General features: G+C 45.0%; 1 protein-coding gene across 1 annotated transcript in view; it reads right to left on the bottom strand.

The window, feature by feature from the left end:
• Positions 1-647: 647 nt before the first annotated feature.
• The window catches only part of SLC5A1 (solute carrier family 5 member 1), a 47,660-nt gene continuing 31,324 nt past the window's right edge, over positions 648-16,983 (bottom strand). Inside the window, exons 10-15 of the mRNA XM_037878938.2 lie at positions 15,727-15,834; positions 14,735-14,885; positions 13,930-14,098; positions 6,138-6,353; positions 5,061-5,163; positions 648-2,816 (exon numbers count right to left, since the gene is read on the bottom strand). Coding sequence (XP_037734866.1) covers positions 2,599-2,816; positions 5,061-5,163; positions 6,138-6,353; positions 13,930-14,098; positions 14,735-14,885; positions 15,727-15,834 — 965 coding nt within the window. The 3' untranslated portion in view covers positions 648-2,598. The remainder of the gene's footprint in view (positions 2,817-5,060; positions 5,164-6,137; positions 6,354-13,929; positions 14,099-14,734; positions 14,886-15,726; positions 15,835-16,983) is intronic.

Here is a 16,983-nt window from a genome sequence, read left to right as displayed (position 1 = left end):
TCCTCCTGCAAACAGGAAGTCTTCAGTATGGCATTGCCCTTTTGAATTGATTATACCATAGGCACTCCTCCTCCCACAATAATTTTAAGGAAGCTGTATATTGCTCTTATAGGTGATTAAATACCCCAGATTAATTTCAGCATTTAATAACCACAAAAGCCATTTATTGTTAGTAGATTTCAGTGTTATAAAATGTTATTCAGAGTATATGCCCAGATTAAAAAAATCCCTAAACCCACAATACATGTTGAAAACCTTTTGTCCCTTGAGATTGCTGGAAGATTCTGTGCTGCTGCGTTTTTACGCATTCCATAAGTGTCATTTTGTGGGGTGAGAGTCTAGGTGAATAACTGTTTGTAACTGCCATCTATTTGGGATGATGCAACTGGACTCTTTCACCCCCGAATGCCCTCGTGTAGGACAGTCCAGAATTTTACCCATATTGAAGGCATTTGATTTCAGCATTTGATCAAGAAACTTTTTTAATATTTTACATTTTATGTTGTGTTATATAAAGAACTCTTGTCTTTCTGGTCCCCAAACACATTAGAAACATTTTAATACATACATACATACAATCTTCAAAGTTGATGAAATATAATGAATTCTATAACGTAATACAGTGATGACTGTTAAGATGCTCCCTGCTGCTCTATTTATTGTAAGACCATTGGCATTAGGATTCAGATTGTATTGATGATTTGGCACTATGCAGTACATGTCAGGATACTGCAGGGAAATAGAACATTATACTGAAGATCCTAGTGCAGCTACATGCAGTAAGAGGACAGCACATTTTGCTATGGACTCATCTGAAGTAGCAATATTCTGTCAGAAGACAGTGTGTCATGAAAGTAATAGGGATTTGCAACAGTGCAGCATGCTTCAGAAAGACTGCATTGGTTTGCTTGTTACACGTTGCAGCACAGTGCAGTGTGCTGTAGAATACTGCAGGAAGATGCATGTTACACTGAATTGAGACATTGCAGGAAGCTGTGGTACACAAGACAAAAAGGACTGTAATACGGATTAGCTGCAGCAACTGGGAATTTCCCATGTGCCTTCTTGGGAAGATGAATTTGGTGATAAAAGGTTCTGGTTTCACTCTGCAGCCTGGAACTGAAGTATCACACATCTCTCCATAGCTTCTTACTAGTCTCTGAGACCCAAGCCATGGTCATTGCCTAGAGTTGCCAACTCTGACTGAAGCTATTCCGGGAGATATTTTTTTCCCAACATGACAATGTCATTTTCTTAAAATATCCTATTAAAATCTCCTGGATTGCTTTTAGTAGTCACCAGCAGATTGATGCCAATTCTGGAAAACTCCAGGCCAAACCTGGAAGGTAGGCAACCCTATCATTGCCTCATCAAGGTCTCAGCCTGGTTTCCCAAACAAGATGAAGACAATTGGAATGGTTTAGATGATGTCAGCAGTGACTGTTTTCCTTGGCGAAACTATAGCGTAACAGTCTTACTTCGCGGCATGAATGAAATTACTTAATGAAACTATCAGAGAAGGAAGATTCGTAATTTGGCAGGAAAAATACTGTAATGTCTTCGTGTACTTGGAAGCAAGACACAAAGCCAGAATTACCAGGTAGTAAATCCACTAACTAAGAAGGGGAACTAAGAGAACACTGGTGCCTTTCTTATAAAATGGAGGTCCGCAGTTAATGTAAATGGAGTCTAATTTTGACACATCATGCTAGGGAATCACAACTACCATGAATATATTTTTATAAATAAAGCTTTCACATTTAAACAGAGATTCATACTAAACTAAATGCTCAGATTGCGTTGGAACCTTTGAAGCTAATCTTGAAGAGTCAGGCATAACCACAACTCTTATTAGAGCTGGTCAGACTTAGTTTGCCTAATTTCAAACCCACTCAAATAGCACAAGTACACAAGTTAAATTCAGATGGTATTGGGGTTCATATTCCACACAGGAGAAAGAGTGACAAAAGAGGAGAGAAGAAAAAAATCCACTAAAAACCATGTAATATATGGAACAGAGAATGGAGAGAGAAAAGGGCTATTAAAAATAGCTATTGTATCAAAGGAATACATCAATAAAATGTCATCTATGGGGAACTCACTTAAGGCAGCCTTTATTTTGAGGGGATTAATTTATCCTAAATCCATAGCAGTCTTTCATATAGCTGAACTTTAAAAAAAATCACCTTGGGAAAATGGCACAGAAATTTTCGCCAGTCTCCCAAAATAGTTTACAAAATCATGAACTCCATGCAGCTCATCCAGCCCTGGTTCTCATGTTCTGAAATTGAGCTGTGAAATGTATTTCATAAGAAGAGAGATTTACTAAATTCTCCCTGATGTACAGGATTGAAATTCTACCCTTTGGGACTTCAGTACTCCTGCTCCTTAGCCAATAGATGTTTAATATAACCAATACCACCATATAACCAATGAATAAATCAACTTATTCATACAATCTCATTGTACAAGTCTCATAAGTATATCTGACTGTATAATTTAGAAAGCATAATTTCTTTTGAAGAATACAGTGCAATTTCAAAAGGAAAAGGGAGTAGAATTAGACCTTCATGTAAACTCTGGATTGTGAGATGAGATTTATGCAAAGAAGGCATGACAGAATACAGCCACAGTCAGTAGAATGATGCCATTGATGTTCACAACATTTCTCCAGATTGGCCTCTCGGAAGTGTCAGTCAGTTTCTTCTGCAGTGCTTCCTGCTGCTCTTTGCTCAGTTTGGGACCTTTTTTCTGATTTAAGCCACAGAACCAGTTGTAGGCCTTCTTACAGCATCCTTGCTCTTCATCACCTTGTTCTGTGATAGAAAAAAGAGCACAGTGGTCAAGTAACGGTGGTGTACGTGGCTCCATAAGACTGGCATTAAAACAAGGTCTCAGTGATACAGAGTATTCTTTATAGCACTGTTTTTCGCATGCGGCCACCAGGGCCTTTTCTTGCGGCCACAGCCTCCTGTGCTGTGATTGGGGGGGGTGTCCCACAAAGCAGTGACCCTCTCCCAGGGCTGCTGCCCCCACAACCCCCGGAGACACAGACGCTGGGGGTGCAGGCAGCTGGTGAATTCCCCACTTTCCCGGGGGCAAGGGAGGCAGGCTTCGTGCTCCATCCACACAGTGGCAGGCTCCGGTTCCAGTCTCCGGAACCAGGCTCACCACCCCCACCATCATCACTGGGCGCCGCTGCCTCCCTGCCCACCTCCCCATCCAGGACTTAATTTGTCCCAGGGCTTGCGGGAACTGAGTAAGTCTGCTGTGAAAAGTGATATTAACAAACATACAAATACCACTTTTCACAGCAGAAGACTTACCAGCTAGCAAGTCTTAGGAGGGGAAAAGCGCAACCAAAAAAGAAAAAGAAACAACCAACAACAACAGAAAGACAAGAACACGCAAAGTGCCTTATTTGTGTTTCTATTCTGTTTAGGTCCAGTAAAGAATACAGACAACTGTAAATTATTTTTATTACTGAGTCTGGAATAAAACCCTACATAAATAAAATACAATGATTTGGACATGTATATGTGCATATTTATTTGTTTTTCCAAAAGTTAATTAAGTATTTTAGGAAAAATTGTCAGCACGGCCACTGGCAAGAATTGGTGGCTGCACTCTGAGGCCACCAAAAAATTTCTTGTGAGAAGCCCTGCTTTAGAGCCTCTCGTAAGTGAAATAACAGCTCCAATTTGTGGTCTTAATGATGAAAAATGCTTAAGGAGAGATGGGGGCTGTAGGATCAGATGAACACTATGATTCCACAGCAGACATGCAAAGTGAGTGATTTATGATCACCAAATTGCTCTGTAGCTATTGCTAATAATTTTGAACCCTACAAACCCCTGTGCTTTCCAGTTCACTAATTGTTTATTCTCAGTTTGCAGTGACATAGCTGAAAATAGTGGTAGCTCACAAATGCTAGAAATCACTAAGTTGATTCAAGCACATTATAAATACTTAAACATACAGGATTGAAAAGTGTTGGGTACAGAGTAATGGGCCAGATCTTCACCTCCTGGCCCTCTCTAACTACATCTCCTTATTCTTTGTGCTGCTTTGGAGTAGGGAGAGAGGAAGGGGCCACAGGGAGCCATTTGGGGCACCCTGGGTCAAGGCTGCACAAGGACAGCCCTAATTTACAACAGTGAACAATCTGGCACAGCAAAGGTCCACTCTGCCGCATCCACTCTCCTTCCCTTTTCTCCAGCTTGCTCCCTCTCTCCCTTACATGGGGTAAGGTTAGGGACGGCAGCTGTGTAGGAGGCAGCTCCAACTTTCTGCTTGCAGAAAGATCTCCTGCCGGGGGGATTCTCCACCAGCTATCTCTGGCTGATTTAAGGCAACTTTGCCCTGCTTACATGGTGTGCACAGGCGTTAGAGGATAGACACACCAGCCATGTCTCTTCAGCCTGAGATTGAGAAGTAGGTCACTGATTTGTGCAGGGTTTACATCTGCTTATTCAAATGTTTTTTGTATTATTTCTCTTTTTTATTAAATGGCTGAATTCACTGATGCTTTCAACCTTGTGGAAGTGAGCTTTGTGTCAGAGCCTGGAGACAGGCAGAGTTTTGTGTAAATTTCCCAATGCAGTTCTGGCAAAACACCTTCACCCTGCTGTGCACACCACCTTTGCTGTTCCAAAACCTACCCCCCTACACACCACTTCCAAATGCATCTTCATTCTGTCCTTTAAAGTGTAAGGCCCACACACAACTCTTGCAACCCACATCACTCCTGAGCTGTACCACCCCATTTTGTTCTAGCCCTGGGCTTCTCAGCTAATTACATGAAGGCTTTTGTGCTGTGCACAAAAATCAACTGGAACCAGATTGTCATCTTGTAATTAATTTCACTGACAATCTACACCAGACCCAATTAATGGACAGTGGTGAAAAATCTGTGCATTAACTCTGCCTACTAGCCCTTTAGCATCTGAGTTTTCATGAGAGTACAGGGCACTTTCACTGTTTCTTCAGGAATGAAGTTGGGAACCTCAAATACACTGATGGCTTCCACAGATCTTAAGAGAATGTTATTCAGAAATCACCTGATACATCATCATTGCTCTCAGGTTCCTCAATCTTCTCATTTGCATCCAGGTCAATACGTTCCTCCTTGCTGTTCCGCAGAGACCAGCACAAGCGGTAAAGCTGCCATTAAACAAAATGAGTTTACAAAGCTGCAAGCCTTAGAATGCCGAGACCAGCACATTGAGATCAGTATAGGACTTGGGGGTCTCATGAATGTTTGCTAAATAATATTCAGGGATTAGCAAGGTTCTCGTAAGACCGGGGACAGATAGTGAAGGAGATTATTCCTCTTTCCCTTTCTTAACATCTTCATCCCTTAAGTCTTTGCTACAATGCACAAAAAGCACCATCTATTGTGTGTGTGTCTCAGAAATCAAATTCCCTTCTTATTGCATATTTTTGCACTACAGTAGAGCTTCAGCGTTATGAACACCTCTGAAATGTTTGTAATTCTGAACAAAACATTAGGGTTGTTCTTTAAAAAGTTTACAAATGAACATTGACTAAATACAGCTTTGAAACTTTACTACACAGAAGAAAAATGCTGCTTTTAAACCATCTTAATTTAAATGAAACAAGCAAAGAAAGTTTCCTTACTTTGTCAAATCTTTTTTTCACTTTTTTTTTTAAAGTAGTTTACACGGAATACAGTACTGTACTGTATTTGCTCTGTGTGTGTGCGTGCGCGCGCGCCTTTGTTGCTGCCATATTGCATACTTCCAGTTCCAAATGAAGTGTGTGGTTGACTCGTCAATGCATAACTCTGGTGTTCGTAACACTGCGGTTCCACTGTATATAATGTCTCCAAGGTGTTGCTAGTTACAGAGTACTCTCCAGAACATTGGTTTTCCTAGCAGAGTGTGCTCCATTTCCAGAGATATCTGGACCAAGGAATAATCTGAGGAAGATGCAAAACTTCTCTCTGAACCCAGTTAACTGGGAGGCTCCTATATAATTTGTATAATGTAAAATTCAAGGGTAGAATATACTTAATGCTACTTTCAGTGTAAATTAAAGTGACTGGTTTCATAGATCTCCCATATCTCGGGGAGCAGGAGAGCAAGTGAGAGAGCAAGAGAGACAATGATACTCACATGTACATCAGGAATGGGTTTAGTTATCAATGAGATACCCAGAATGATGATGGTGGAGATCCCAAAAAGGATTATAGCGAAGTACAGGTAGTGAATTCCACAAATGATCTTTGGACAGTTGCTGGGGTTTACACAGCTTCCAGTTCCATAGGCAAACTCTGCAATCATTCGAATCAGCCCAATGACCAGCCCAACGACCAAGCCCCAGAAGGCACCCTTCGAAAGAAAGTAACAGGCAGATTTATCAGAAAGCTGTTGTGGATATGTAAATACATTGCCTTCTTTAACCTACTAATGTCAATGCAATGTGCACTACTGCCAGTGGACACGTGAACAACCTACAGCACCAAGGGATTAAGAACAGAGAGAACATAAGCCTTCTTATTAACCAGACGCAAACCAGTTATTAAATTGAACTCCTAGTGTAAATGCACATCATGTACTGGCTAGGAAATCCAAGAGAATCTCCAAAAGCCTTTGAAAAGGTCATAGTGCTTTTCCTGGCTTTAAAAATAATTCTTCTCTTTATATAACCACACCTTAGAACCCCGCCTTCCTCCCCTACAAATGTAGGGTGACTGTAGGGTGGCTTGGGAGGATTAGCCTGTACACGCTACTATGTTATTCAAGGTTTGCTCATGAGTGCTGGGTTACTGGCAAGGGTTTTTTTTAAAAAAACAGCAGCACTGCAGTGTTTGTTTTGAAAAGAAATTATCTCTCAAGAATGACATGAAGTTTGCGCTCAGACATTAGAAGAAAAGGCTCTGCAACATCGACATGTCTCAATAAAATTGCTAGATTCTTTGGCCTGTGATATGAAGGTTAGACTAGATGATCACAAAGTTCCTTTCTGGCCTTAAAATCTATTAAATCATTACAATCCTCTGCCCCCACAGCACAGCTCACATTCAGGCTGTTTTTGAAGTTTGCAGACTGTCGGATGAGCTTCTAGCATTTTAGATCCTTATCTGAACTCATGCTGTGCAGTAACTGAGATTTTTCAAGATCTGTTTCCCTACAGGTGCTCCCCTGTAGGTGCAGTAGCATCCCTACGCCTGGGATTGGAGATCTTCACTAGCAGGGCCTGTTAGGCCGCACATGGGCTCCTCCTCCCAGTCTCGTGCTGAGAGTGGCGTCAATATAGCGCTATGTGGTCCAACTGCTGTCAGTTCCTTCTCTGCCGCAGAGTCAATGTTTGAACTCTGAAGCAGTGGGGAGGAGGGCGAGTAGTGGAGCACCCATAGGAAGACACATCTCAAATAAACTCAGTTGCTGCATAGGTGAGTAACTCTCTCTTCTTCTTCTTCAAATAGTGTCCCTATGGGTGCTCCACTGTAAGTGACTGGAGAGCAGTGCCCCTAGTTGGAAGGCTGGGAATGATCTCTACTGAGGAGGACAGGCCTGGGTGTCCTAGTAGGACACCTGATGCCGTTTTGTGGGTGATCACGTAATGATGACTGAAGGCATCTATGGACACCCACGTGGCTGCCTTACAAATGTCCGTAATCATCACATTATTCAGGAAAGCTATTGATATGGAGAGCAATTGAGTGCCAGATAGGGGCCGAAGTTTGTGATGTTGGTAGCAAAGGTGGATGCACCCCAAGATCCATGTAAAAAGATGTTTGGATACAGCTGAACCTTTTGATCTTTCGGCAATAGAGAGGAATAAATGTGGCCATTGTCTGAACAATTTGATTCTGTCAAGGTAGAAGGCTAGTGCCCATCTGACCTTGGGCTGGTTACCATGTGGCTCAGGGAAGAGGGAGGGAAGGTGGATAGGTTGGTTTGGATGGAATGAGGATGGTATCTTGAGTAAGAACTATTGGTGAGGTCAGAACGTGACCTTATCTTCATAGAAGATTGTGGGGGGGGGGGGTATGCCGACAGGGCATAATCAGTGGACAGGCTGCCATGCACAAGAGGTTAGGATACCATATCTGTCGTGGCCATGTTGGGGCTCTGAGGATGATCCTCACTCATTCAACTTGTATCTTGTTGAGCACTTTGAATGGTACAGAAAAGGGTGGGAAGGCGTCCCCGAGAGATTGGTGACCTAGACCTGCTCTTGAGCAAAATTGTGGGCATTTGGTGTTTTGGGGAGTGGCGAACAGATCTATGTTCGGAAATCCCCAGCGACTGAATGTGTGTTGTAGGGTTCTTGTGTCCATCTCCCACTCGTGTTCTGTGAGAACCTTCTGCTCAGTGAGTCTGCCATGGCGTTTAGATGTTCAAGTAGGTATGTGGCAGAGATGTCGATGCAATGTTGGATACACAAGTTCCACAATTTCAGAGCTTCTGTACATAGGGATTGGGACCTCTCTCTCCCCCCATCTGTTGATATAGAACATGCACACAATGTTGTCCGTCATTACTCTTATGGTCCTTTGCTGATTATTGGCAGAAAGTGTCAGCATGCATTGCAGACTGCACATAATTCTAGGAGGTTGATGTGCAACATGGATTCTGCCGAGGATCACTTGCCCTGTACTGTGTGAGTCTGTAGATGTGCTGCCCATCCAAATAGTGAGGCGTCGGTTGTCAATATCAAGGACAGTGTTGGTTGGAGGAAGGGAACCCACATGCAGACATTTCAGGGTTGTGTCCAGTCTAATGAGTCCTTGATCTTGATTGGTATTGAGAGCAGTATGTTTAGGCTATGTCTGTGGAGCATGTACAGCGTTCGTAGCCATTCCTGAAGGCAGCGCATGTGCAATTTTGCATGTTTCACCATGAACTTGGCCACTACCATATGACCAAGCAGCTGTAGACAAGTCCTGGCGGAGTTCCTTGGGCTGGTTCTCACAGTGGAGATGGGGCTGATTATTGTGGAAAATCTGTGCACTCTGAGAAAGGCTCTGGCCTTTATAGCATCCAGTTGGGCCCCAATAAATTCCAGATGCTGTACTGACATCAGTACCGATTTTTGTATGTTTATTTGGTGGCTGAGGTCTGAGAAAAGGTTCATCTGGATGGAGCCTTGAGGAGGCAGTCATCTAGGTATGGGAATATTACAATCCCTTGTTTGGAAAGGTGCGCCGCCACTGCTGCGAGGACGTTGGAAAATACCCCGGGTGCTATAGAGAGGTCAAAGGGTAGTACCTTTTATTAATAATGGTCGGACCCCAGATGAAATCTGAGGAATCACTGTGGGAAGGGTGATGTGGAAGTACGTGTTTTGGAGGTTGAGGGCCCAGTCCCCCTGTTCTAGTGCTGGGATTATTGTTGATAGTGTGACCATCTTGAAGCATTGTAATTTGATAAACTTATTGAGGTTCCTCACGTCTAGGATAAGTCTTCACCTGCCGGATTTCTTTTGGATCAGAAAATAGTGGGAATAAAAACCTTTCCCTCTGTGTTGGAATGGGACCAGTTCTATAGCACCCAGTCACAGAAGGTGGTTTATTTCTTCTTGTAGAAGATGTTTGTGAGAAGGGTCCCTGATACGAGACAGGGAAGAGGGGTGGGGGTTAGGGGAGAGAGAGGAACAGAATAGAATACCCCTTGCTGATAGAAGGAAAGGAGTACTTGTGGCACCTTAGAGACTAACAAATTTATTTGAGCATAAGCTTTCATGAGCTACAGCTCACTTCATTGGATGCTCACGAAAGCTTATGCTCAAATAAATTTGTTAGTCTCTAAGGTGCTACAAGTATTCCTTTTTTTTTTGCGGATACAGACTAACACAGCTGCTACTCTGAAACCTGTCCCTTGCTGATGATTTCCATGACCCGCTTGTCAGAGGTGATTGGTCGCCATGATGGCTAGAATGGAGTCAAGCGGTTGCCAAACTGATGGATTACTGGAGATGGTTTCAGCAACTGGACCGGGGGAGGGATCTCAGGACCTCGACCACATTTTCAAAATTGTTGTGTAGAGGTGGATGGGTGGGGTAAAGTTGCTTGCACCAATGTCTGTCTGTGCTTTGGAGGAGGTCTCTCATCTGCATTGTGTATCTCAAAGCCATTGAAGGAGGAGGTCGAAATCTTGGAGGAGATTGATATCTACCAGTCTTCTCTTCAGCGCTGGTGTATATATGCCAGGAGAACTCAGTGTCACTCTAGAATTCATTAAAGAATGTAGGGACTCATCAGTGCGCTCAGCAAAAGAGTTTAGATCCTTCAAACCGTAGATCTTCTATCGTGGTCTGCACTTACCTGGGGAACCCCGAGAGATGGAGCCATGAGGCTCGTCTCATCACTACAGATGCCGCAATGGAGCGGGCCACTGTGTCCGCAGCATCCAGAGAGGCCTGCAGTGCCAAACAGGCCAGAAGTTGTCCTTCCGCCACCTGCTCCTTTTTGTCCTCTGGAGATGTTGACTGACCTCATGAAACTTGGAATAGTTCATATGGTTATATTTAGCTAGGAGAGCCTCAATTAGCAAATCCTCTTCCTCTTCCAGTTCCTGTTGTAAGGAGCAGTCCTGGAATGGTTTTGTCATCCTTTCTCCTGCACCACATTGACTACGAGGGAGTTTGAAGTAGGATGAGAAAATAGGAATTCCATGCCCTTAGCAGGGACATAGTACTTCTTGTCCACTCACTTGCAGATAGGTGGTATTAATGCTGGGGTTTGCCAGATCACCTTGTCTGGATCCAACAAGGCCTTGTTGATTGGAAGTGCGATCTTTGCCAATGTGGAGGCCTGCAAGACATCAAGCAACTTGTTCTGTTGCTCTCTAACTTCCTCCAGGGTGATCTGGAGAGAATCCAGAATCCTGCGGAACATTTCGTGGAACTGTTTAAAATCATCTGCCGATGTTGGAGGTGATGGCCTCATTGTGGGAGGACGAGGAGATGTGGGCTGGTGATGTAACCTCTTCCTCTGTTTCTTCATCATGCTCCTCTAGCAATTCTGGTTCAGAGTAGGAGGCCTACAGTCTGACTCTGCTCTGCAGGCGGTTTGGGAAAGAGTGACCTATATGCAGCCCAAGGCCACTGTAGGGGAACAGGCACCTGGGGCTGCCTCCAGGGGTGTCCGTAACAAGCACCTGGGTCATTTCTGGTCTCTGTGTATCAAGGGCAGTAGTATGATTCTGCGTGGGGAGCCCTTTGAGATGATCATGGGATGTGAGGCATGATGGAGTACTCCTCCTCTTCTTCCTCGCTGGAGAAGGGTGGAGCGGTATTCAATGGTGAAGGAGTCTGGTGCGTGACAGATGTATCTCCCGGGGAGAGGCATGGACTGTTGGGAGCTTGGTACAGAAGAGCGGTGATTCTGGAGTGTCAGCGATGATCGGGTCTCTCAGGTAGCGGAAGTCTTGTGATACCAGCAGGAGCATCATCGGTACCGATGGCTATATATGTATTTGTGCAGACATAATGGATAGCGATGCTGCAGATGTTAAGTGTCTTCTGTTGGACAACCAGTAGATGGTGCCAGGAGCTTAGTGGGCACCGATTGGACTCAAAGTCATTGAGGGAGAATTTTGATGTCTGTCTGTCTCAGTGCCAAGTGATTGTGTGTCTGTTTGTGGTCCTGACCTATTAGGGCCCTTGGATCTTAACAGTGCTGGGACTGGAGGTGTCTGGACGGTCACAGGAGCCAGGACTTTCCCCCAAAGATGTTGAGGCTACCGACCTCACGGGAGCTGCCTTTTTCCAAGGTGGCTCCTTGATGAGTGAGCTGGGGGCCCGTCTCTTCTCCTCTTGATGTGAGAGAGAAGATTTTCTTTTTGTGGTGCGTGGCGGTCGGCTGATGACCATGCTGATTGTGACTGCCACGAAGGAGAGGTATCGGGGCCACAGTCAGAGGCTAGTCGCAGTGAGCTCTCCATTATTAAAATTTTTGCCTCAATTCACGGTCCTTTCTGGACCGAGCCTTCAATTTGAGACATTGTGTGCACTTCTGTGATATGTGCCTCTCACCCAAACGGTGTGAACTATGAGTAGCCATCGTTCACTGGGATGGCTTCATGACAGGAGAAGAACCTATTAAACCTGGAGGATCTGGGCATAGCTCCAGTAGGGACAGCTAGGGAAGGGCATAGAAAAGGAAACCTATGCTAATCTAAAAACAACGGGAGGGAAAGAGCCAAAGGAAAAATTATATTTTTTGTAAGAGAGGGTAAAGGAAATTTTAAAAATTTTAAGAAAACCGCTAATAACTAAGAAATAGTAGCAAAAACACTAGTATTATGAAGGACAGTAAAGACATATGCAAGACTCTGCTAAGGATTCAGTCACAGACCAAGGCAATTGAGATGGAACTGAGGGCTGTTAGACCGCACAGCACTGTACAGATGCTGCTCATGGTGCAGGTCTGGGAGGAGTGCCTGTATGGCCCAACGGGCACTGCTAGGGAAGATCTCCAATCCCAGGTGCAGGGACGCTACCACACCGGCAGTGGAGCACCCACAGGGACACTACTCAAAGAACCACCTTCAGAGATTTGTCCTTCCCTATCCATGTGTTTACCTTATCTGACTCTCTCAATTCTGCACCTCCTAAATACAACAAAACCAACAGACATACAGAGCCAAGGTCACTCCTGGAGTAAGCAGATGTAGCCCTCTGACTTTAGTCAAGTTGCAGCCATTTAAAGCAGAATTTGGCCCATAGGCTAAAAAGGAGACAAGTAATGGTACAGAATTAAAAATCCTGCTGGAAATTTTCTACTTTGAACAAATTTTATTGTGTGACTATTATTGTTAAATTGTCAGAAAATCACAGAAATATATTGGACTAAGACAAGATGAGACACTCAGTTTACTGTAGAAATAAGAATCTTTCCAAAAAGTCTAATCTGGAAGATACTAATAAAAATGGGACTTTGATCCAGGCAGTGCTTCAAATTTCTTCTGCTTTTACTTGATCTCAGTATTTATTCTAATTAGGAGTGTGCTTTGGACCAAATGCTGAGGATTTTACTAGTTCTTAATCCATTTTTACTCACGACCTCAGGATTTGATCCATTACATGAGATTCAACCAAGCAGTGACTGGAAATGGAACATCCCTGCTTGGGAAATATCCACCACTACTACTATTAGTATATCCACCAATCTCCAGAGAAAGGAGTCAGAGTAACTAGAAAGCTCCAGTCTCACCTGGAAACAGTGTTATTTTGTTTTTCTATTGGCTTTCCTCACCATCGCATCTGTGCACCTAACAAACATTAATGAATTTATCCTCATGGGGACCATAGGGAAGTATTATCCTCAGTATTACATGTGGGGAAATGGAGCTACAGAGCTATGATCGGAGTGATTTTCAGAGGTGCTGAGCACACAGTTCCCACTGACTTCTGAGGGAGTTGTTCTGAGTGCTCAGCACCCCTGAAATTCAAGCCTCAGTGACCTGCCTGTGTTCTCACAGGGAGTCTGTGGCACAGCTGGGAATAGAACCAAGATCTCATGAGTTCCAAGACAGCAGCTTAACCACAGGACTTTCTCCTTCTTTGTTGGAGCCGACAGAACCCATGGAAAACCTAGAAGGTTGCATTAAAGCAGTGTTTCCCAGAAATCATCCCTTCAGCATAAGTCACAGTGAAACAGTAGGTGGTTCCAGCTTCACAACCGTCTAGGAGCCAATAAAGTCCAACAAAACCCATGCACATTTATATATATGTGGTGGAAGGGAAGTATGAGGATTCCTCAACTGAGCTAAGAGCCCCTCAAGCATTACACAATATTTACAATGCCCCTCAGGCACTGGGCTGTAGCAGGAATAGCCTCAAAGAAATTGAGAATCAAAGAAATTGAGAAACAAGGAAGGGCACTTGTTCCAGTGTACAGATGAATGTCTTTTATGAACTTTTGCACACAGAGCTCTTCTCCTAGCCTGTACTCACCTCCTCATTGACCCTCTTACAGAAGATAGCAAGCAGGAAGACAGCAGCAATGGGTGGCCCCAGGTAGCTGGTGATAGACTGTATATAATCAAAGAGCTGCCCGCTTTGAGCTGACTGCACCACAGGAACCCAAGCAATGCTGATACCAATTAAAGCTAAGATAAATAACCTATAAATACAATCAATTAAAAAATGTGTTAGCCACTTATTTATAAACATCAATCAGAAATACAGAAATCACAATGAACCAATCAACAATTTAACAATTCATTGTGTTAGTCAACCAGCATTAAAACATGAGCAAAAAATAACAGTAATTAACCATCAGCACTGGGGGAAAAAAGCAACCAGCTATGAGATCTCACCAGATCCCTCAGCCAATCCAAAATGAGAACTCTGCTATCAAAATAATAAATCACCTATAATAAGAAGTCACCTATAAATACAGCAATCAATAAAACAGCAGAGAGAGATGAATAAAAGAGAAATCCGCAGCATAGCTAGTGAATATGCTGTAGCTTTGTATAACTGGCATCTTGGAATGAAATTTAAATAGATTCCCTGGGATATTTGTAGGGAATAGCCACCTCCAATTAATCTTTAATTAAGAAACATGGCTGGAAACTACCCCACAGAATATCGAGAAAGACACACATGGGATTAAGCTGTCAGGCCACAAGAGGTCACTGCTGCATCACATGCATTCAGTGAAAGGTTGTTCATCAAGGCACTTAAAGGGCAGTTTGTGGTGGCTCCAATATTTAATTAGGTTCCTAATGCTGGGAAAGGGCACAGTAACACTTACCTTCCAGCCAGCATGAGCTCTCTCTCAGACGCCCGGGATCGTATTTTGGTGTAGATGTCCATGGTGAACAGAGTGCTAGCACTATTAAAAATGGAAGTCAGGGAGCTCATAAGAGAGGCCAGCATGACTGACAACATCAGACCTCGCAAACCTGAAACACAGAGAGAGACACCACCTGAGCTGAGGAGGGTCAGTCACTGGGAAAGCTCCATCAGTGACATCTCTTTGAGTGCATGGTCTGACCTCCCCAACCCAGCTATCTGTTAATAACTGAAGTATGCCCAGGTTATAACAACTTCATGGTACCCTACTGGGACAGAAGTAGAATGATGCCTTCTAGGTCAGGAAGCACAACATTTACAATACCACATAATACCCAGGCTGGGCTAGTAGGAGATAGATAATGCCTGTGTGTATTTACTCAGAGAGGAGTCCTTTGTGTACAACGTCAGGGGTCAGAGACACCCCCCCACAAAAACACACTCTTGTCGTTTATACTGCCTGATTGGACTCTGGGTCACTGGGAGAGAAAGAACACCGCCCAGGAATAACCTCAGGAGGGCTGCACTTTCTGTTCCCAGACCAATGAGTTTAGCGGAGGAACTGCAAGTACATCCCTCAACACAGAGATCATGCAGAAGCTGCCTCTTAATAACTGCAACTGTAGGCCAGATTTATTTCTCACACTAGGCTAATGCCAGCAGCATCTTACTGCCTCATGTTTGCAAATAAGTAACATTGTCACGGTTAGTTTGTAACCATCTGGGATAACGCACAGCATGTACAGGAATAAACTGTGTATTGGAATGATCTAGGGCCTATGATAGGTGAGCCCTGATAACTCAAGAAACGAGTGATGTCAAATCGACTAAATGACAATGCAGGTCCCTAGTTCTGGTAGCCGAATTCCAGCCCTGGGACATCTCTCCCCCTCAACAACCAGCTTCTATTAATCCGTCATCCATGTCTTTCCCACAAAAACACTATCTTACCATTCGGCATAAGTTCCACCACCATTTTTGGATAAGCAATGTTTGAACAGCCAACTTTGGTGCCACAGTAGTTCTCACATTCTGAAGGCACAACACAAGCCACTGTATCTAAGAAAAAGATAACAAACAGGGTTACCTGGGGTCATAGCAGCAAGTTGCCTAAAAATCAAGAGAACTTCCCAAACCCATCTCCATGCTAAACCACTGGATTTATTTGCCTGATCTCACCCTTGACTCCGCAGCTGTGGGAAGGAATTCCATTCCTGCATCACCTCTTTCCAGTGATGATGGTGCTGAGGTCAAGCCACTAAAACTGTATCCACAGAGCTGCACAGGAGGCCAGGGCAAAGTTAGCGTGTGCTCTGAAAGGCCCTCTCCTGCTCAGAGTCACCTGCTCTCCTGCCTGCTGTTGTACACGTAGGTGGCGAGTTATATAGGCTCATGGTGCCCGGGCTCCAGCAATATTCAGGGCCCGGGGGCCCAGCTCCACCAATGTTTGGGGCCGGGTTTCTCCCCCAGTCCCACCTGCTGCCCCTGCGCACCTCCCCCAGTCCCGGAGCGGAGCGCAGCATCCCTGTCTCTCCCCTGCAGCTCCGTGCTGCCTCCCTGCATCAACTGCCACCGCAGGGTCCTAGTTCCCCCCATCCACTAGTGGCAGGGCAGGCTGCCCTTCCTCCTCAGACTCTTCCTTTTTCTGGCAGGACCCTCCACCAGCACAGGGCCCCCGCCCTGCCTGCAGTCACCGCTCCTGCCCCATGCTGGGCAAGGGGCAGCCCCATCCCTCACCCCCAAGTGAGGCTACGGTGAGGGGCAGCAGCAGAGGAGGCGGTGCATATGTGATGGCAGTCCCCCCTCCCCCCTCTCCGGCCCCACCGCAGGGGAGGCGAGGGGGCTTCCTGGACTTGAGAGGGGCCCTAGGAGCACGTGCAGTGACAGTGGTGCGGGGTGAGTGTGCTGCCGGGGGGGGGTCCTCCCCCAGAGCTCACTGCTGCCAGCGGGGAGATGGCTGGGGGGAGTCCTCCTCTCTGGCCCCATCCCGGGGCAGCCTGCCTGCACCCCAAACTCATCCCCAGCCCTGCCCCATCCCAGAGCCCGCACCCCCAGCCAAAGCCCTCACCCCCACACATGCCAACCCTCTGCCCCAGCTCTGAGCCTCTCCCACACCCCAAACCCCTCAGTCCCAGCCCTCATCCTCCCACACCCTAACTCTCTGCCCCAGCCCTGAGCCCCCTCCTGCATCATGAACTCCTTATCCTC

This window comes from Chelonia mydas, chromosome 15, assembly GCF_015237465.2.
Source record: "Chelonia mydas isolate rCheMyd1 chromosome 15, rCheMyd1.pri.v2, whole genome shotgun sequence".
NCBI classification, from domain to species: Eukaryota; Metazoa; Chordata; order Testudines; family Cheloniidae; genus Chelonia; species Chelonia mydas.
The sequence above is the reverse complement of the archived record's forward strand: the minus strand, read 5'-3'. Positions and strand labels throughout refer to the sequence as shown.